Genomic DNA, 21,903 nt, shown 5'->3' on the forward strand with positions numbered 1-21,903 from the left:
AGTGGATGAAGCAGAGGATCCTCTGCTTGAAGCTTCAGCTAGATGTTCCTGAATAGTTTAAAAGAGAAATAAGACTTGTGAAAATAGAATTTATGGCCTGTATAGAAGAAATAATTAGCAAAATAGAAAAACCTCAATTCAAGGTGGCAAGCCTCACCAAAAAAACCTAGGCAGAAGAGATTATCAAGGAAAAAAAGGTGATTACCAGTCTCAAAGGATGGAGAAAGGTTAGGAAGACTGAGCAAAGGCCATTGGATTTGGCCACCGAGAGGATCAGTTGAGGTAACAAATGTATAGTTCTTTGTAAACCTTAAAACACTATAAAATTTTATACTGCTGCTGGGTAACTCTGTTACAAATTTGGGAATAGGTAAGTTTAATGAGAAAAATGTTGGAAAATATGGATTAGGAATAAGGAATGAGAGATGCTGATGACTTCAAAGATTTCACAGAAGCTTCACACCCATACCTCGTATTCAAGAAAAGAATGAGAAGGCATTGCTGATGAAACAACCTAATAACATCACGACAAATGAGTTTTATTTTTCTTTCAAAGGCATGAAATGACTTGTTAATGAAATAGAAATCATTCCCCAATCAGATGTCTGTGTACAGTCAGATCACCAACATGTTAAAGCAAAGATGAAAATCAAACAAAGGTAGAAAAGAAAAGAAAAATGAGAAAAAAATTTCAAAACATTTTTCATCACTAGGGATAGCAGAACCATAACTCTTGGACTCTAATCACAGTCCTAGATATACTTATAGGAGAAATAGAAGTGGAATTAAAAAGAAGGTGGGAAAAGCAGCTTAATTGAACCAAGTGTACATAGAGGGGATCCATACTAGTGATGACACAATTTTAAGAGGTTTTAAGGTATTGATTCATATGGTATCTGAAGAATGGAAAAATACCAGCATTTTGGGAAAAAAACAGACCTAGCTAATATCTTAAAAAATGTGACCAAGAGAATATCACCACCTACCAGCCTTTCGTAGTTATAAAATTTTTACGAGAATAATTTATACATGCATCAAGGACATGCTCTATGAGAGTATTAGAAGGGAACAGGCAAATATTCCCTAGTCGTATTCCACCACAGAGCACATATTTGTCATTACACATCTTAATGAAACATTTAGAGCATACAGGAACAAACTCTGATTATTGTTTGTTGATTTTTTTTTTTAAAAACCACTTTATTCAGTACCACCACACTCTTCCAACAAGATGTTTTCCTTCCCTTCCTTTCAAGATTTCTTGAAAGATATAACAAAAAAGAGAATCTTGTTTAACACTTCGATCATTAATATGCAGTGAGGAATAAAATATGGAGGCATAAGCTTGTCATATGTGTTCTCCATGTCATAGAGAAGATCCAGTGCAAAGTCTAAGTTGGGAAATTTCCTATGAATGGTGAATAAGATCCACAGTATGCTCCTTTTTTGCAGGTGACATCATGCCTGTTGCTGTAAGACTATAAACATTTTAGCACTCAAAATAGTTTTTTGGCCCAACTATCCTCTTAGGAAAAAATCAAGTGGATGAAGAATGTCTATTATCTAGATTAGGACATATAAGATAAGCTGTGGAACTCATCCATCAGTATATAGATCTTGGACAAGCAGTGTAAATGAATAGCAAATTGAGCCCAGAATTAAACAGAAGGAAAAGAATGGGCTGGATTACCTTTGGGAAGCTGCACAGTTGCTTTAATAATCCCCTGATTTTCCCAGGAATAATGGCCTATTTTTAAAAAAATACCTTTATTCTGTTAGTGTTGCTGTATGGTGACAAATCATGAGACACTACAATTTCTAAAGAATTAAACATGAAAAACATTCAGAGACCAGTGGAGAAATGCATGGTGAGTTGAGAAGGATGAAGCATATAGCAAATTCTTTAAAGAAAGAATGAAGAAATATAAAGAGGAAGTGTGAAGACTATAATCAAAGAGCTATATGATAGAAAAAGGAGATCAGCTGGTCATACGTAAAGGATGAAGAATAACTGGTGAACCATGTTTCCTTTTGTTATCCTTATGAGGTTAAGAGAAAGTAAGGAAGCCTCCAGCACATTGATTGGACTTCAGCGTTGAATTTGTGGACGAACATGGACTTGAGTTGTATGTAGTGCAGGCATATATAGTTTTAAATCTGTGACGTTGGAGGGAACATTCATTTTAATGAGATCTCAGATTCATTCAAATGGTAAGATGAGGATATCTAATAGGTAATTACAGCTCTATGTGTTTTAAGCCTGTCAAGGAGGTCAAGGTTGAAGATGGAGATTTAGATGGTGCTAGATGATGAGTTTGGTTTGGAGTATGTTGAGTTCAAGGTGAGATATTCAAATGCAAGTGCTGAATGCATGATTATTAGTGTGGGTTTTAAGTTTGTGCCAAGTCAAGGCCAGAGATAGAGATGTAGGAAACATTAACAGTGATGATAATGGAAGCTTTTGAAGTAGAAGAAATCAGAGAGAGAGAGAGAGAGACAGAGAGAGAGGCAGAGACACAGAGAGAGACAGAGAGAGAGAGAATGTGCCCTTAGAAAGAAAAAAGCGAGGAAATAGCCTTATTGGGAATAGGATGAAAACTAGCAAAGTTCAGCGTCATGACAGCTAAGGGAGGAGAGAGCATTAAGGAGTAGGTTGTAAGTAGTTTCAAATGCTGTAGAGCAGGAGTTATTAACCTAGTGTTAAGTCAACAAACATTTATTAAGCGTGATGCGCCAATCACTGTGCTAGATAATGGGAACACAAATACAACAAAAAGATTTCCCGTGTTCAAGGAACTTATGTTCCAGCGGAGGAAGATAACATATAAAAAGAAGGAAGGCTAGAGAGTCATGGTGGACTTCACCGAGGAGTGAAGGAGTGAGTGTGGTTGGCCTGGGCACTTCCTCAAAATGAAGGTTTCAGGAAACCTCACCAGTCACAGGAGGGCCCTCCCTGTCTCCTGGGCTCTGGAATTTAGCAAAGTGAGAAAGCTTCTGGGGAATAGTGAAGAAAGAAGTTCAATAATCAGGGATAGAGTTGAGAGAGGAATAAAGTCTGTAAACTTAAAAAATAGATTTTGGCTAACTTTATTTCAGTGTCAATTATATTCTTCATAATCCTGATTTTATGCATTTAAAAATATTTTGAGGAGAGGACTGTAAGATTCACCAGATTACCAAAAGTTCATGATACAGGAAAGGTGAAGAACCCTTATGTAGCAGTAGAGAATTGAGAATTAATAACGTAGGATCTGGGTGTAGGTCGTCATTGGTGACCTCTGAGAGACAGAAACAATGTTGTGAAGGCTTAAGAGTCAGTGTGTTGGTGTGAAAGAGTCATGTTAGTGATGAATATTTGTATGCTTATTTGTTCCAGCAGTGTATAGTTTTTTGGTACCTTTTTATTCTATTTGTCTTACATCCTAAGTAAGGTTTTATATTCTTCATGGTTGAGAAGTAATCGTTTTCCTTTGTCATTCTTTAGCATAGTGGTTGATAATCTGTAAAATTTCCTGACTTAAAAAGCATATGAACAGATCTCTTTGCATTGTTAATTTTATTTTTCCTTTTTTTTTTTGTTCTTTTTTTTGGGGGGGAACACAGTTTCCTTGTTGGGAATAGTGATTCACCTGCTATCAGTAATCTCTTCATATGGGGGTAGCTTAGGGAATGTAATTGAAATATGGTCAGTAAAGCCAGGGTGACTAAAGTCATGCATGGTAGAAGAGAAACATGGTGAAATTGAAATTACAGGGAAGGGATTATAAGTACACAGCTGTGTGCTTTTATTATAACTGAAACAAATTATATAGAATTAGAGCACTGTTTAGGTCACCAACTTGATGTGCATGGTTTGGAAGCTGAATAAATTGTGGGTGGGTATGTCACATGGCAGAGAAAAGGTTCTGTTATGAAGTTAAATTTTCCTGTGTCCCGTCTTGTCTCCTCAACTAGACTAAGCTCATTAAGGGGAGGGTCATTTTTTAATGTGTCCAACTGCCACCTGGTCCTGTTTTTTTATTGTGCCTAACATAGTACCATTAGTGCTTAATATGTAGTAATGAAAAAGAACTGAGTGGAAACTGCAATTTTCAACAAAAATAGAGCTAGTGAACTACATAGGTGACTTGTGCGCAAGATTGTTCACCAGCTTGACCCTTTCCTCAAAAAATATTTTCCACTTGATGTACTAGGGAATTGTCTTCTGAGGGATCATACATCTTAAAATAGAAGTCAGTGGAAAAGAAGGATTTCCTTGGTATAGTTTGCTTTATAGCTAATTTAACTGGAATGCATCTATTCCCCAAAATGAATGATACTGATGAAACCTATTATATAGATAAAATTGCTGAGGAGTGAATGAAGAAATTACTTGCCCACTGAGGTAGCGACCAGAGCAGAACTTTTAGAGTTCTAGCTCTCATACTAAAGTGGTTCTGTGGTCTCATTGGTTCAGGAATTCCCCCTCTAGTAATCAAGATCACAATCCACCAATGCCTCACCATCTTGGGAAACCCTTGTTCATGTTCTCTGTAAGGTCACCACAGGAGATTTACCCAGTATTCTAGAGGCATTCCTCACTTTGTAGAGAACTCCAGGCTATCAATCTGTCATCCTTTGCTCTTGCTGCATAACTAGTCCACCTTCCTATCATGTAATTTCTTGATAACAGCCCTTATTCCTCTTCATCAGAATTCTCCATTCATTATATATTATAGCCTGTCCACACCTATCAAGTACCTCTTCATTCTGTGTTTATTTTTATTCCTTCAGAGATCAATACAGGTAAACATTAGTCTTGAAAACCTAGGCCTTCAGAAGGACATACAGTCAGGACAGGCAAGACAACTTTCAAAGATACATGCTAAATTAATTGTATACTTTGAGGGAGACGTAAACTCTTTGTAGTTTGTAGATCCATAGTTTTGTGCTCAACCCTATTTTTCTCTTCTGTTTTGCATATAGAAATACTCTTATTGTTGCTTGTTGGGTTTATAATAAAAATAAAAGAAAGAGAAAGATAGGCTTTTATTGTCATGGAAAGCTTGGGGATTAGTAAAAGAGCTTTGCAATTTCCTGAAAGCAATCCAATTCATTCATAAATGTAATATACTTGAATTTCAGAGGGCATTTGTCAAAGTCTTTTGTGCTATCTTTATGGTTCATCCTATTTTAAGAAGGCTGTGTATAATTCCATCAAAAGTAAAGGGCAAGTAAAGCTTAGAGAGATGCAAAATTCTTGGCTTGGTAAGAAGGTAGATGAAATTCAGTTTTACACTGATAGTAACAATCCAAAATGCTTTTACAATGCCCTAAAGATAATTTATGGGCCAGAGACCTATGGTGCATCTCAACTACTCAGTGCTGATGGAGCCACATTTATAAATGATAGGGATATGTTCCTGGAGAGGTGGGCTGAGCACTGAAATAGTGTTCTCAACAGACCATCATCAGCTAATGCTGAAATCATTGACTGTACACCTCAGGTTGAAGTCAGTCCCTGTCTAGCTAAAATTCCAACTGGAGAAGAGGTTTTAAATGTCTTTAGGCTCCACTTGTCTGACAAAGCACTTGGTACAGATTCTATTCCAACAGATTTACAAGGAAAAGGATCCACTGCTTATACAAGAGCTAACTAAAATTGTCCAGGTTATATGGCAAGAGGAAGCTGTCCCCTAGGAGTTCAAGGATGCCTCCATTGTCCATCTCTGAATCTGCTTGTCAAGAATATAGAACCATGTCCCTCCTCAGTGTTCCCCTCTTGGGCAAGTGCAGAGTCTTCATAAGATAGAGCTCTGGCCTCCAGGACCTGATCATATAGGGGTGTGGATGGCATTGCAGAAATTCAGTGGTTATCTTTATGGATGAGATAAAAAGATGTGGCCTATGTAATGATATAGTTAGTGACTTTGGAATTGACTGAATGAATGACCAGACCTAAAGAGGAGACATTTTTGTGAAGGTAGCCCAAGTCCCAAAATCCTTTGTTATAGGACTCTTTTCTTACTGGTGGAGATCAGTGCCCTATGCCTGCTTGAGGGACTGGGCAGAGTTGGTGAGAGCAGGAAAGGGAAGTCTCTTCAGCTTCTGTAGTTGCTTTGGGTACTTCTGGCTTCCAGCTTTGAGAGAAAAGATGGATGATGCCAACCTCACTTTAGATTACTGAGAAGCTGGCAGTCTTTATCATCATGTTCTTACACCCCTAGCTAGCTCTATTAGAGACTTGAGGAATTTAGTATGGGGTGAGACATCTGTAACTCTCTTGAACTGGATTACCTTGAACCAGTGGGAGAGCTCCTTTATTCTATATTGTCTGGTATATATTTTCACATGTATATTTTCTCTGATTTCTATTTTGCTATTGACTTGGATAAATGGGTTTCTTTTCTGTCTACTACATGTGTTCATTGTGGAATTGGCATTTGGTGGGAAGAGAATCAAACCTTAGATATAAAGCTTGGGGCCCTCCTTTCCTTATTAATGAATAGTGATCAGAAGCTTAGCTTGAAGCTGAAAACTACATCCCCCAAAATAATGATATTTAAGGGAGCAGATAGATATAATTGTAGCCCAGTAACCCTTCTCTTTCAGGAGAGCAGAGTGGTCAGCCTAAATTCTCTACCTCCTGGTAGGAATTAGTCTCCTTTTTGGAGAAGGATAGGGGAAAAGATGCTAGAGATGTCTGCTCTGCCTCCCTTTGAGCCATACAATGACACCCTCATACTCTATGTGGGGAACAAGCCCTTGCCACACATAACCTTCAGCTTTGAGTTAAGTAAGCTGCAGTCGGATGGTCTGAACTTCTGTCCTTGTAGTACACAGTGGCATAGATGAAGCCATAGATAGCATCAGTATCTCATTTACAGATGACAAAAAGATGGAGATCAGGTTTCAAAACTGTCTGAAATCATGGGGAAGAGATATCATAAGATGAAATTGAAGGATAAATGTGAATATGCTTGTAGAATACAATAGTAGAATAAATGTAGAATACACTTGGATTCAAAAAAATCATCTACACAAGTGCAAAATGGGAAGAGGCATCAAGGAGTTGTGTGCAAGAGATCACCCTGCAGACTTGAAATGAGTATAATATGGTAGCCAAAAAGAGTGTAATCTTAGGTTGCATTGAATGAGCTATGGGGTTCAGAGCAAAGGAGGCAGTGTCTTGCTGTACTCTGCTCTGGTCAGACTACATTTAGAATATTGTTTTCAGTTTGGGAATCACATTTTAGGAAGGATATTGACAAGCTAGAATGTATTTAGAGAACCAGGATATTGAAGGGGTTATAGTCTGTGCCATATAAGGAAGAAGGGAATAAGCTTTTATGTATATAGTGCCTATTATTTACCAGAAACTGTGCTAAGTTCTTTTTACAAATATATCATTTGATCTTCACAATAGCCTTATAAGGTAGGTGCTAATATTATCCTCATTTTGTAGATGAAGCAGTTGAGGCAGACTTTTAGTATTTTGACCAGGGTTACCCTGGTAGTAAATGTTGGAGGTCAAATTTGAACTCAGATCTTCCTGACTGTAGGCCTGGTGCCTACCACTGTACTACCAGCTGCCTTAATTGAGGCAACAAGGAATATTTAGCCTGGAAAAAAAAACCTTGCAGGCATATGATCTCAATCTTCCAAAATTTGAAATGTTGTGGAAGAAAAATTAGACTAGTTGTATTTGGATCAAAAAACCAGAACTCATACTGATAGATAGAAATTATAGTGAGGAAAGCTTTGGCTTAATGTAAAGAACAATTTCCTCACAACTATAGCTATCCAAAAGTGGAATTAACTACTTCACAAGATTCCCTTTTGTTGGAGATCTTCACGTGAAAATTTAATGCCACTTGCCAGGGATATAGAAAAAGTTCCTGTTAGAGTACATATTGGACTACATGAACTCTGGGGGCTGCTCCAAGCCTAGGATGCTTCTGAGTTCTGAGGGAGAATACCTGGGAGGCCGTAGTTTCAGAAAGGCTTAGCCAGTCAGTTGTGCAGCATTCATTATTGCTTTTGTTTTAGCTGCTTCAACAATATCCAAAGCCTGACGGCTTCAATTTAAATCCTCACTTGGGAGTTTCAGTAAGAAGCGATCTATACAGGTGTGAATAAATGAGGAGCATTTCTTTTTTTAAAAAGAACAGCAAAGCTTTTTTAATGAGAAAATGTCAGGTCTTTTTCCCCATAACTCCATGGAAATATCAGCCCAGTTCCTATATTAGATCTGGAATTGATGGTATTATTTTGCATTCCCTATTTGTTGCTATGACAGCAGCATGGTGACTCATTCTATAGAGCATAAACACCCTGCAGCTCACGCTGGGCACTGGAGAAATGATTGCACTTTGTTGTCAGGTCACTGCTCTGGGGATGAAGGGTTTATACGATTTTTGTGTCCAGCAACTCTACCGATGACCTTGGGCAAACTCTTAGATTGCGCCTAACTCGTATGTACTCATAAAAGGAGTTTTGGAACTGAAAAGCTGTATGAATAATGATAGAAATTTAAGGGGCTAGTTCCCTTTTATGATAGCTATGTGTACACAGTGTGGATTCATTGAAGGGGTACCAGATCATACACCACATTAATATGCTTTCATAATGTAGTAGAATGTTTCTGGAATTGAAATGTTAGTGTACGTATACCCACATACATGGAAACTAGAAGCTGCCCTGGAGCTCAGTTTATCTCTTTGTCCAGGAAGCCATGTCTTGTTCCAGCCACTGTGGCATTTAGGCCAGAATGTTGAGTAGGCTTGTCCAAAGCCAGTCATTGCTCTGGAAGAATTTCCAGCAATTCTACCTCAGATTTTTTTCCCTCTCCATTTTGTACCTTGACTTCCTCTTCTGCCTAAGGAATATTCCTCTCTTTTTGGTATCTTTGCCTGTATCAGAGTTAAAGCTGCTATATTTCCCTAAATTCTCCATCACTTAACATATTGAAATGGAATCCATTTTTCAGGGTTATCAGGGAATTCATTGCTTCTGCTAGGGTTTGAACTACATGCCTTCTGAGGTCTCTTCCAGTTCTGTTTTTTGTTGTTGCATAGACATAGTTCCTACATGAGTTATAGGAATGTTTCTTTTTAGAAGTGCCTTCCTTCTGGGTGGTTTCTGTGCTGCTGTGTGTGTGTGTGTGTGGGGGGGGGTGAGGGTTGCCATGTCCCTGATACCCGCTTGTTAGTGCCACTTCTCTTCATTATCTTTTTTTTGCTTTTCTGTGTGCATGTTGTTCATTCATCCCTACCCCCTCCCCATGGAACTTAAACTTGAGGTCAGGGACTCTTCTATTTTTGTTTTTGCATCCTTAGTGCCTGGCATAGTGCTTTGCACATCCTAGACACTAAATGTTTGTTGAGTTGAATTCTCTCGGTCTACCTGCTGCAGTTGGTTCACTTTCCCTGCCCTTGTGAACACAGATCTTAAAGTTGTCTTGGCTTTGCCAATATCTACAATTTGGTTCCCCCTACTCCCACCCCCAACTTTTTGTTGTTAATTTAACCTTATTTTTATTGACACTTGTTTTTATATCACATTCATATCCAAATATATCCCTTCCCTGTCAGACCAGCAAACCATCCTTTGTAACAAAGATTAAAAATAGAAAGGGGAGGGTGAGTTGATGCAGCAAAACTAACCAGTCAGTAACCACAAATTTATACAGAATTTGCAATCTGCTTTTCACCAGGCCTCTCTTTCTAATGGGGGACTGTGGTTCTCATCCTTCTTGAATGAAGATGAGTCACATATGTGAATTTACCTTGTGTTGAATTGGTCAGCGATCTCTAATGAAGAGCTCTCTTATTTTCAAGGTAGAGTCTTAATATACTACCACCAAAGACCTGAAGCTAGTAATATTGTCTTTTATTAATTAAGTGCCTTTTCCAGTAGAGCTGGAAGCACTATGACAACAGTAGTTAATTAATCTCCCAAGCTTTTCCAGAAGCAGCGTACAGGAGGGATGGTTCTCCCTCTTGTTTGGCAGACAAGGGACTGCTTTCTAGGCTTCATTGGTTCAAAGAGAATTTCAGAATATCATTCTTCAGATGTGTTGGACTTCTATTTTTCTTGAGTTAAATTTTATTGGGCTAGTTTTCTAATCCTTTTTTCTTTTATGTCACTTGTTTCTCCTAGGAGGAAAATGTTTGCTACACCTCCTAATTAACTTTCTCTACAAATTTCCTTTCTGTGCCTTGCACTTAGTAGGCACTCAGTAAATATTTATTGAATAGATGACTATACTGCTTCCCTCCCTTTAGATCATAAACATAAAGCTGGCCACTGTCAAGCGTCAGGGCAAGATCTTTTTGTTAACAATTCCTCTTAACTGGTTTTCTGGCCCTGTGATGTCACTCCTAATTTTTAAGTCCTCTAAAAGGCATTATCTCAAATTCTTTTCTGAACACTAGTATGTTGTTCTGGCAGCAGCCCTTGAGCATACAAGATGGTGTGTATGAAACACATCAGCAATTTGGATGTGCTGATGATGGCCAAACTTCTTCCACTGAAGATCATTGGCTAGTCTGAATTATTTACTGTTAAAGCAGTTTGAAAACATTTAAAGCAGAACTTCTTTACTTGGGATTAAATCTGCATAAGAAGGAAAGAAACATTCATTAAACACTTATTATGTGCCAGACACTGAGCTTTTATAATATCATATCTTTTAATCCTCACAATAATTGTGGGAGGTAGGTACTAATATTATCCCCATTTTACATTTGAAGAAACTGAGGTAAAGGTAAAGTGATTTGTTCGAGGCCACATAACATGTCTGAGGTCTTCCTTGGCTGTTTGCTGTGCTACCTCGCTGTGCAATTCCATCATTCATTAAACATTTACTGAGTGAGTCTCTCTCCCCAAGGAGCTCATATTCTAGCTGATGTGATTTTTAAAAACCCAGGTTCATAAAAAGTTGACGAACATGATGGTAAGTACCAAATAAGTAATACAAATAAATACTTTTTGATTGCTAAATACAATGGTTTATTCTTAGTCCTGGTCCTTTTCTCTTTTTCTGCAGCCTTTGACATTATTGATCATACCCCTTCCTCCCAGATTCTCCTCCCTGGGTCTCTGTTTTTCCCTCTTTCCTCAGACTTCTTTTCTGGAGGAAAGAATATGGAGAAAATCCATATTCTGTTCCCAGCTGTAACTCCCAAAGACTCTGTCCTGGGCTCAGTTCTTTCTACACAGTCTCTCTCACTGATCTTTTAAGCTCCCATAGGTTCAATGAACATCTCTCTAAGATGGCTCCCTGATCCTACAGCCCAGCCATTTTTTGTCAACTGTATCATCATCATGCTCTTCCATATTAACACCCCCCCCTTCCTTTTCTCTTCCTTTTGTGTGTTGTCTTCTTCCATTGGATTGTGAGCTCCTTGAGAGCAGAGACTTTTTTCTTATTTGTATTCTTAGCACTCAGCACAATGTTTGGCACATAACAGGAGGTTAATCAATATTTCCTAAATTGAATTGAATATGTATTGTCAGCCTTAGTCTGTTCAGAGTTCCACTCTCTCATTACTAACTTGGTGTCCTACAAGCATCTCAAGTCCAATATATTCAAAATGGAACTCATCCCCTTGCCCCAGACTTTCCTATTTCTCTTAAGAGCACTACCACCTTTCCAGTCTCCCAAGATTGTGTTTTAGTCATCCTTGACTCTTCTCTCTTCTTCATCTCATTTGACTGTCAAGTTCAACTGACTGTCAAGTCTTTTCAGTTTTTTCCTCCACAGTATCTCTCCCATTTGTCTCTTTTGCTCACATGGCCATGATCCTAGTTCAGGTCCTGATCACCTCTCACTGTGCTATCGTGACAGCATCCTTCATTTGATTCCCATTTTCCAGTGGCTCAGCTTGGAGAGCTCTCCAAGCCACCCTCACGCAGCTATCAACTGAAAGTACAAGGGCCCTGTCTGTCACTTAGACTGTTGAAAAATTGGGTTCCTTGCTTTGAGTCCCTCCCCTGGGTAATCTCTTTTCTACTCAGCTGCCAAAGGGATATTCTTAAAATAAAGATCTGACCATGTCACTCCCCTGTTCAGGAAGTTCTGGTGCCTCCCTGTTACTCCTAAGACCAAACACAAATTCCTCTGGCATTTAAAGCCCTTTATAATCTGACTCCAATCTTCCTTTCCAAGTATATCTTACGTTACTCCTCTTCACATACTCTGATTAAACCAATCTGACCTTCTTGTTCCTCACACATGACATTCTGTTCCATGTCCTGGACTTTGTATAGGTTGTCTTTTTCCACCTCCAAGCCTGGAGTATATTCCTTTCTCAGTTCTCCATCTTAGAATTCTTAGTTTCCTTTGAAGCTAAGCTCAAATGCCACTGCCTGTATAGGATTTTCCTGATCCTTCCAGTTCCTAGTGCCCCCCCCCCAACTTATCTTGTATTTACTCTGTATAAACTTAAATATATGTGGATTGTGTCCTCCCTCCCAATAGAATATAAGTTTCTAGAGTGCAGTGGTTGTTTCATAGACTTAGAAAATCATAGATGTAGAGTTGGAACCTCAGAAGCCTCATTGTAAAGATGAAGAAATGGGCCGCAGGAGGATGAGTAACTAGCCCAAGGTCACAAAGGCGCTAATTATCAAAGGAGGGATCTGAATCCAGGTCCTCTGACTCCTGTCAGAATTCTTTCCATTATACCAAGATTTTTGTTCTTGTCTCTCCTGAGCCAGAATGGTGTTTAGCACACAGTAGCACACAGTAGCACATAGTAAGTGCCTAATAAATGAATGTTGATTATTTACTTTTCCATAAACCTAGTGCTTCATCCAATCTTCATGCCTTTGTAAGGCAGTTCCCCATCCCTGGAATGTAGAATGTATTTGCTCCTTACCTCTACCTGTTGGATCCCAAGCTTCCTTCAAGCCTTAGCTCTAGTGCCATCTCCTGATCCCCTTAGTTGTTGGGGTTTTCTCCTTCCTCCTCAGACCACCATGTGCAGTATATATATTTTATATTTACGTGTTATAGTCCCTCCCCCCAATAGAATGTAAGCTTCTTGAAAGTCAGGAATGGTTTATTGTTTTATCTTGGTAGCTCCAGCACATAGCTCAGGGGAACTTTACAAATACTTAGTGAATTGGAAAGAAATACTTTAGGACCATAAGAGGGAGAACTTACTGTGGACTGCTAAGATCATAAAAAGAGAACTGGAGACTTCATAGAGAAATGAGACATGAGCTGAACCTTAGAGGATGAGTAGGATTCCACACAGGAGGAGCAGCACAAGCCCGGAAGACATATAGATGACATCATTGCATTGGCTGTATCTGTACTTTTCCCAGAGGATAGAGTCCACTGCCAAAAGCCCTTGGACATATCGACTAGAAATAGTTACCACTTAAATTAATCAGGTTTTACTTGTAGAGAAACATTAAGCTCTTTGACTTGAACAGAAAGCATAAAACACTTATTTATATGATTTACATTTGCTAAGATACTGCGCACAATTGGGTTGTTCTTCACTTATGTTCTCAATGTTTGTAGTTTCCTGCGTTAAAGGTTCCAAGGTTCTGTTCAAGGGTTCTGAACTGGCATCAGCCACATTAGCCATGCATATCTTAGTAATGGAAATGGTTGCAGTGCCAGTGATATAGCTGTTCTGGAATTAGAAAAAGAAGAATTATTTCCATTTACTATAAATGGAAAAAAAATTGGAGCCCTATAGTTATAACAGTAAATTTTTTTTTTTTCAAAATTCTAGCTCTTTCTAGGGGGAGAGATGAGGCAGTGAAGTCTAGTGGAAAGTATCTTGACTGTTGGAAGCATCTCATTGCTACTGCTCTTTGGCAAGTCATTTGCATCTTCTTGGTTGTTCCTTAATATATAGAATGGCAGAAATACTACCACCAGAAATATTTCCCAGGCTATTATAAGGACAAAATTTGGTAAAAAATTCTTTGAGAATTGGTGAATGTGGTAAAAAAATTAGAAGTGTTGCAAAGAGGTTCAATTTGTCCATATTCTTCTGGTCATTGTTGTTGAGTCACTTCACTCATGTCTGACTCTCTGTGACCCCTTTTGGGCTTTCTTGGCAAAGATACTGGATTGGCTTGCCACTTCCTTCTCCAGCTCATTTTACAGATGAGGCAACTGAGGCAAACAGAATGAAGTGACTTCCTCAGAGTCATAGAGCTAGTAAGTGTCTGAGGCTGGGTTTGAATTCAGAAAGATGGGTATTCCTGGTTCCAAGCCCAGTGTTCTATCCATTGTGTCACTTTGCTGACCATTTTTCTGATCACCCTGTATCTAATGTTACCTGATGCTTGAGATTATGTTCTATGTTCACCTTGCTCCTTGGAGGGGTCATATGGTTTTTAGATATTAGCAAGCACTCTTTTAAACTGTCCTTTTGTGGCTCACTTGAACCTTATTTATTTAACGTTTTGCCTTTAGCAAAACTAATACATGGAATTTGATGAGTAGAAAACTGGTGTTTAACTGGTAAACAATGGTTTGTTGAGCTACTGTTCCGCCTTAGCATTCCAGCTGCTAGTGTCTTATCATAGCTATTTTGAACTTTTGATTACTAGTTGTAGAAATGATCGTTTTTAAAATTAGACATATTTAACTAGGGTTTGATGTATTTCTAGATCAGTTGCATGTGAAGGAGACTCCTTTCCAGTTCCCACTGGTGCTACTTTTGTCATGTGCCTAGACCCATGCGTCCTGAAATTCCTAATATATTTCCTTGTGCTTATGTTTCTAGTACATCAGATACCAGTGCATCACTGAACCCATGTTGGTACATGAGAGTCGAAGGGAACAGGCACTGATTGGGCCAAAAATAATTATGTAAGAGGCATAGAATCTTTCTGCTAAAGTGGGCCATATAAGTTATCTAGCTCATCATTTGACCTAGATGGAAGACTACACTATAACCTCTTCACAAAAATTAGGATCTATCCTAAGTTTTAAAGAACTTCCCATGGTTACCCATTCCAGTGTCTCATAGACTTCATTTTGGGGAGGTTCTTCCTTTTATCTAACTTAAAGCCTTCCTGCATTCATCCCACTTAGAGTGCCTAGAGCTAATTTGTTAGCCCAGGAATACATCGATAAAATGATTAACTTAACAGACAGTGAACTGGAAGGGCCCTCAGACATACTGTCATTTTATAATGAGAAACTTAAGACCTAGAGAGGTAAATTTAGGTCTCATGATTAGTGGCAGAGCTGGGACTAGAATAATAGCATCCTAACTTCCTATCCTGTACCCTTTTCAGCATACCACACTTACTTTCTTCCATACTAATGTGTTTTGGGCCAGTTTGGGACAGTTTTTCTCTGTCCAACAGACTTATCTGTTCCATAGATGTGCTCTGCCCTCTCTAGAACCCCTCTCCTTTGCCTTGTTCTTTCTCTGGAATCCTAGTTAACTGGGGTCTCTGTACCTATGATCTCAGAGGCAAGAAATCAATTAGACTTGCCTCAGCAAGATTCTACCCACCTTGTAGAATACCTGAGCTTCCCTGAAGCATGAACCCAAGAGTCCCAGTGGCACCTTGTCACATCCTCAGAGACACCTCTCAAAAGTTCATTGTAGACTCTTTCCTACCGTAGGACTGATTCTCAGTCCAACATTCTGGAAGCTCTCTGACAGCATCCATAGCTATATACCATTCCCAGCCCCAGAGTATGAGGTGTCGATGGCCTGCTGGGCTTCCTGCCCCAATGTGGGGAACGTCAGCATGTTGCCCTCACACGTACCTTTTCCTTACTGTCCTTGTTCCCTTCACTATGTCCGGTTAAGCACCACTCCCTTCCCTTCAGGGCACCAAATGAAGGGTCCTATTGCTTTCAGCTGCTGTGGTTGTTGTGTTCGCCCTTCGTTGCCATCAGAGAAATGATGGTGTGATTGCTGTTAGCACTGAATAGTTCAGCTCATTCTGCTGCAAAGCCCTTTTAGTCCCAGTGGCTTTTGGCACCAACTCAACATTTATGCTCCCTGAATAATGTTGATACGATTTTGGGGAGTTGGAATATAGGGGAGAAGGAATGTAATTTCTAAGTAGTTGTTTTAGCCATTGTGCATATCTGAGGTATCTAGGGTTATGGCTATACTTAGAGACAAACAAAGCCCTAAAGGACTCAGGATCTTACTGAAATTTTATTCCCTCTCTCCCCAACTAAATACTAAAAAAATTTTATATTAAAATAAACCAAATAGTTTTGCTGGCTGCCTCCTGCTTTCTAGCCTTGTTTTGCCTGAACATTATAGGTTTTAGTAAGACTTATAACAGGTATACTTTTCAAAAGAAAAAAATATTATTTCTTTGCCTTCCACTCAGGTTATTATGCTGCCTATAGAATATGTGACTTTGTAATCTTATAACCCTTAGCAATTTTTTAAAAAGTAGGCCGGAAGTTGTGCTTCATAAATCTTCCTGTCATTGCTTGAGCATCCCTATAGGGTTTTGCATACATTGCATTGTTTGTTGTAAGGTGTTGATTTGTTGGTCTTTTTTCTTCCTTGTCACCAGGTTGTGACTAGGCTGATTCATTTGCTTGGGGAGAAGATCCTTGGCAGTCTTCAGCAGGGAGCTGTACCAGGTAAGTAAGCCTAAATACTGCCAATATTATAACCCCCCTGCCTTCATTTCTGAGCTAAGATGTTCTCAGCTGGCCCTTCATTGTGCAGCAGTAAGAATTTCTGCTTCAATCAGGGGATCAAGCAGGTTGTTTGTCCATTATGAAATGTACTAAAACCATGTACAAAGCCAAGAATTCATTATGATTATAGTTCATCATCGGGCTTGTTATGGGATTGTAGTTGCCAAAAAGAGCTTGGCTGAAGCATGGGTTTCAAGGTCAGCAGTAAAGTGAACCTTCAGTATATCTTTTGTTCACCTGGTGTCTTGATTTGCCAGAATAAATATATCTCTAGCATCTCCTCTCCCCTACTTCCCTTCTCCAAGGGAGACTTTGACTCCTACCAGGAAGAAAATCAAGAGACTGGAAGAGGCTGCTCTGCTCTCAGAGAGAAAGGGGAGAATACTGGACTGAAATTATGTATATCTGCTCTCTTACATATTGTTAGTTTAAGGGATGCAGGTTTGGGGTTCAAGCTAAGCCCCTGATCACTGTTCATTAATGAGGAAAGGAGGGCCCTAACCACTATATCCGAGACTTGACTTCCTCCTCACAAGTTCTCCATAATTGATAGCAAAGATATCCATTTATCCAATTTGATAACTAAACAGAAATGAGAGAAAGTATACATAGAAGTGAAGGTGTGAAGGAGCCCTCTGATTAGGAACAACGTAATTCAGTTCTACCAAGAGAGAGAATCCCAAATCTCACCCAAAGGGGAAATTCCCCAAACTCTATAGTGTAACAGGCTAGGGATAGGCACATGATGGAGATTGCTATCTCCTTTTCATGTCAATTTCTTTTCAGAGTCCTTTTCAACCTAGTGGAGTTGGCATTGTCCCACTCTCCCAAAGCTGGAAGTCAGAAGAGCCCAAAGAGACTGAAGGGTCCAAGGAGACTGAAGTGCAGATCTCCCAATCTCTGCTCTATCTCTCATGAAGACATGTGGCATTGATCTCTACCAATAGGGAGAGAGTCTCATACCAATGGGCTTTGGACCTTAGTTTATACTTTTTTTATAAAGGCAATAGAAATGAGGTATAGTAGCACAGTGCTATAATCCCTACTACTGAGGAAGGCTGAGGCTGGAGTTAGGATCTGAAAAGCAGTAGAATTAAAACCAATGGAATTTCTTCACTAAGTCCAGTGTAACATAGTGAGCCCCAGAGAGTGGGACATCAGACTGGCCCAGATTGAAATAATGGAACAAGCAAAAGGTTCTGTACTGATCAGTATTGACATTCAACCCACAAGTGGCCACTGAACTTCCAGCACAGATCTAGTCTTCCCCCCTCAAAAAAAAAAAAAAAAGGCAAAAGAATATCTTCCTTACCCACCTCAGAAACTCTTCAGGAAAGAGAGGGAAGTTTAGGTAAGACTCCTCAGAAAGGTGAGAGATGGAAGCATTTTGTGTTATCTTTCACTGGATTGTCAGGAATTACTGTCTCTGTCATGTGGTAGTCATGGGAAGAAAATTCAGATATGACAAAATGATGTGAGTCTATTACTTTACATTTCACATTCAAATGACTTTTAATTAATTTTCTCCCAGTTCTAACCTCAACTGTGGAGAGTGAATTTGCTGAAGCTGGCAGACACTGGGGTGTGTTTATTAGGAGCCTGGAATAGTTCCAAATTCTTAAGCTGTCATTTTGTATTGGCCTCCTCGTGTTCCAGTGGAAGCTGACAGTCATCCTCTTAATTCTGTAGTATAGTATGAAGCTTAAAGGACGTTCTGTGAGTAGAAGAATGATCTCAACACAGACACCAACATGAAGATGACACATCTCATATGCAAACTGAGTGCATGTTCTGAATATATCGCCACTCATTGTCTGAAAGTGCATATTTGAACTCATTAAACTACTCCCACTACTAAAAGCAGAAGAACTCAAATTACTTTTTAAAAAAAAACCCCAATAATACCACATATGCAACAGAAGTTAGAAATTCACTCTGGCTGTAGTATCATAACTGAAATTAAATGAAAGGTTCTGAGGACATTTTTGAGGCATGAGAACATTGAAAACACAAAGGATGCTACAAGAAACAAAAAAAGATATGGATTCAGGAGAGACATGTTGTGTTCAGTCTCAGTGCCATGAAGGTATTCATGAAGCTGTTTTCTAAGCAAAATACTCTGTCTCTGACTTTCGATATAGACCTGTGGCACTTGGCCCACTTCAGTGGGCACTTCAGTCACTGAGATTTCATGCCATCTTACAACAGGGAGAAAACTGCCTGGATGGTTTGTGAGGTGACCTCCCACTGTTCCCTTAAGAGATGCCTAGAAGTTTCCTTTCACTTTATATTGCATTCAGTGCTGCTTCAGGATGGCTCCCATCATGACCAGAGGCCAGCCTTGGGGGCAGGGTTTAGACTGAAGGAAGATCCTTAGATTTTTCTCCATTGGGGAAGTTTGGGACCACACAGGGTGAGTGCTATTTAGCAAATATAAAATAAAACCAAATAAAATGCAGCTGATTGGAAAAGGAAGGTGGTGAAATAGAAAGGGCTTTGAGTCAGCAGTCTTTGTCTTTTGCAAGTGCTATAAAAATGTAAAATATCAGAGGAAACTTTTCTCCACATTATTTTTGCTGGGAAATTAGATGAAAGGACAGCATATTCACTTAACACATGAGAGGTAATAGGATAAATGTTCATGCTTTCCAAGTAAGTCTTTTCCTACAAGGCCCAATGCAACGTCCTTTACAAAACATTTCCTTATTTTCAGCTTGAAGTCCTCTCTTTCTCTCTCTTTCTCTCTCTCTCTCTCTCTCTCTCTCTCTCTCTCTCTTTCTCTCTCTTTCCCTCTCTTTCTGTCTTCAGAATTCACACAACACTTTGTGTATGTCTGTTACACATGGGTCATTTTATTGTGTATTATAGTAGTGTTTTTAATAAGCTCCTTTTAGACAAAGCCTGACATTTTTTTCTGTCTCCCTCAGAGAGAGAGAAGTAATGATACTAGAGGGTTAGAGTTTCAGGTGTGATGCTTTCTCTCTGATGTTTTTCAGGTCACCAGCTTGGACTGTATTACTCAGGCAACAAGTGGGATTCTGGGAATCCACCCAACAACCTTTCAACAGTGGCTATCATGCCAGTATCAGAAGATGTGCCCCTCATTACATTTACTCTGGAACTCAATCATGCCCTCAGTGGGATTGGTAAGCATCTCTCATAAGTGACGATATTTAATAAGGAAGAAAGAAGGCTTGATTTGTCATGGTCTAGAAATTTAAATTTCTTGGTCAGTTACTCAAGTTCCTTGAAGGTATTCTAATCACCTTCATTCACTTCCTTTCACCGCTGCCCTGCAGTAGGACATTGGGCAAACTATATCTTTCTTGGTTTTCTTAGTACCATACTTTATAATACCTGCCCTTTTGCAGCTTTGTAATATGTCATAAAGAAGGAGTTTATAGAGTAGTTTATTATCAAATGAATGCAATCCTGACATTTTTCTTTGCATAGTAAATACTTCTTGGATGATACATTTATCTTCCTAATCCTTACAATCTCCTTGTAGAATAAGAAAGAGGGATTTTCTTCATTTTGTAGATGAAAAAGTAAGACTTTGAATGAGGGTGAATGCAAAGGGGTTCAACCAAGTCACCATGAGAACCCAGGTTTGGCTTATTCCTATAGAACCTCCCTGTTCCTTAGGTACAGCATGTCATGATTTATTATAATATGGCAGTAAATTAGCTTTCTTCATCCCACACAACAGGTTCTCTGCAGTTACTTGAAATAGTAGAAGTAGAGAATTGGTAAGGGGAGTACCTTCTGCTGACTTATAGAGCATTTCTAATTTGGGGAAGATGATTTTGCATTTTGAATAAAGAATATTTTCTGGGAATATTCATTTTCACATTATTTTGGAATGTGATTACGTCTTTTCCAATCCAGAAATCTAAGTTTCTTAATTGGGAAACTTCCTGCTTTACCAGAAGGATATGTAATGTCAAGAACTTTCCTGAATCCTGGAGGAAGAGGCCTTAAGAAGGCACAGAGTTTGTTCAAGGAATTGCTGAGTTGCTGAGCAGTGACAGATTGTCTTCTCTCCTATACTCCCACTATTGGAATGTTCCATTGCATGTTCCCATTTATTAAGAAATCTTCTGAAGAGTTACAACCAGGAGGGTCTCATGGTTGTTCAGTTAAGTTTCTTAAGCCTTATGTCAGTGTTCCAAATCCACTGGATTTGGAGAAGAAAATCTTTGGAACAGATCAAATAGTTAAACTTGTAGATTTCTTTTATGCATAGAAACTTCTTTTTGTCTAGAGGAATCTAGCATAGAATGGGTATAAAAGTCTAGTGTGGTACAGGGTTCAGCCTTCTTGATTGTCATACAGAAAATCTTCAGTATGAAAAGTATTTTATCTGAAAGCACAGGAATATTTGAGATGTTACTGTTCTGTGCAGTCTGGCTTCCAAACCCATCAGTAAATAGAAACTGTTCTTACCAAGATTCCTAATGATATCTTAATTGACAAATTCAATGACTTTTTTTACAGTCCTCATGCTTTTTTTTGACATCTCTGTAGTATTTGATGCTGTTAGCCATCTTGTCCTTCGGTATATCCTTCCTTCCTCAGTTTTCATGACATTGTTCTCTCCTGGTTCTCCTCCTACGTGTGTGACTGTTCTTTCCTTTGCTGGATCATCAAACATATGCCACTATAATAGATGAATGTATGCTAGGTCTCTATCCTAGGTCCTTTAATTTTCTTCTAATGTGCTTTCTTTCGTGGTGATTTCACCATCTCCTGTGGGTTCATTTATCTCTTTGAAGAGCTGTATAACCAATCCTCATTTCTCTTTTGGACCAGTTGTGCCTCCTGGATATGTCCTCCTGGACAAATCATAGACATCTCAAACCTAACATGTCCAAAATAACTGGTTTTCTTTCCCTCAAAACTTCCTAATTTTCTCTTCATTGCTCAATTTTTTGTCAAGGACCCAACCATTCAGTCATCTGATTTTCATCCTCAGAGTCATCTTTTGACTCTTCTCTTTCACTCAAACCCCATGTTTGATCATTTGCTAAGTTTTTTTCATTTCTAACCTCCACATTTCTCACATCCATGCTCTTTCCACTCACATGATCAGTACACTAGTTCAGGCCCTCATCACCTTTCTTTTCCTAATTAGTCTCTTGGTTTAGTTTCTCTTCCTTCCCATAAAATAGAAATGCATTTAGTATACACCAAACACTGTGCTAAGCTTCGGGAAGACAAAAGGCAAAAATAGCTCCTGTTCTCCATAAGCTCACATTATA

At 39.0% G+C, this 21,903-nt stretch overlaps 1 protein-coding gene across 5 annotated transcripts in view; it reads left to right on the forward strand.

Moving 5' to 3' along the window:
• The window catches only part of PNPLA7 (patatin like domain 7, lysophospholipase), a 216,904-nt gene that overhangs the window by 105,693 nt on the left and 89,308 nt on the right, over window positions 1-21,903 (forward strand). For all 5 annotated transcript variants that reach the window (XM_072633166.1, XM_072633168.1, XM_072633169.1 and 2 more), the window contains 2 exons: window positions 16,513-16,582; window positions 19,639-19,788. In XM_072633166.1, coding sequence (XP_072489267.1) covers window positions 16,513-16,582; window positions 19,639-19,788 — 220 coding nt within the window. The remainder of the gene's footprint in view (window positions 1-16,512; window positions 16,583-19,638; window positions 19,789-21,903) is intronic.

This window comes from Notamacropus eugenii, chromosome 1 (assembly GCF_028372415.1).
Source record: "Notamacropus eugenii isolate mMacEug1 chromosome 1, mMacEug1.pri_v2, whole genome shotgun sequence".
NCBI lineage: Eukaryota > Metazoa > Chordata > Mammalia > Diprotodontia > Macropodidae > Notamacropus > Notamacropus eugenii.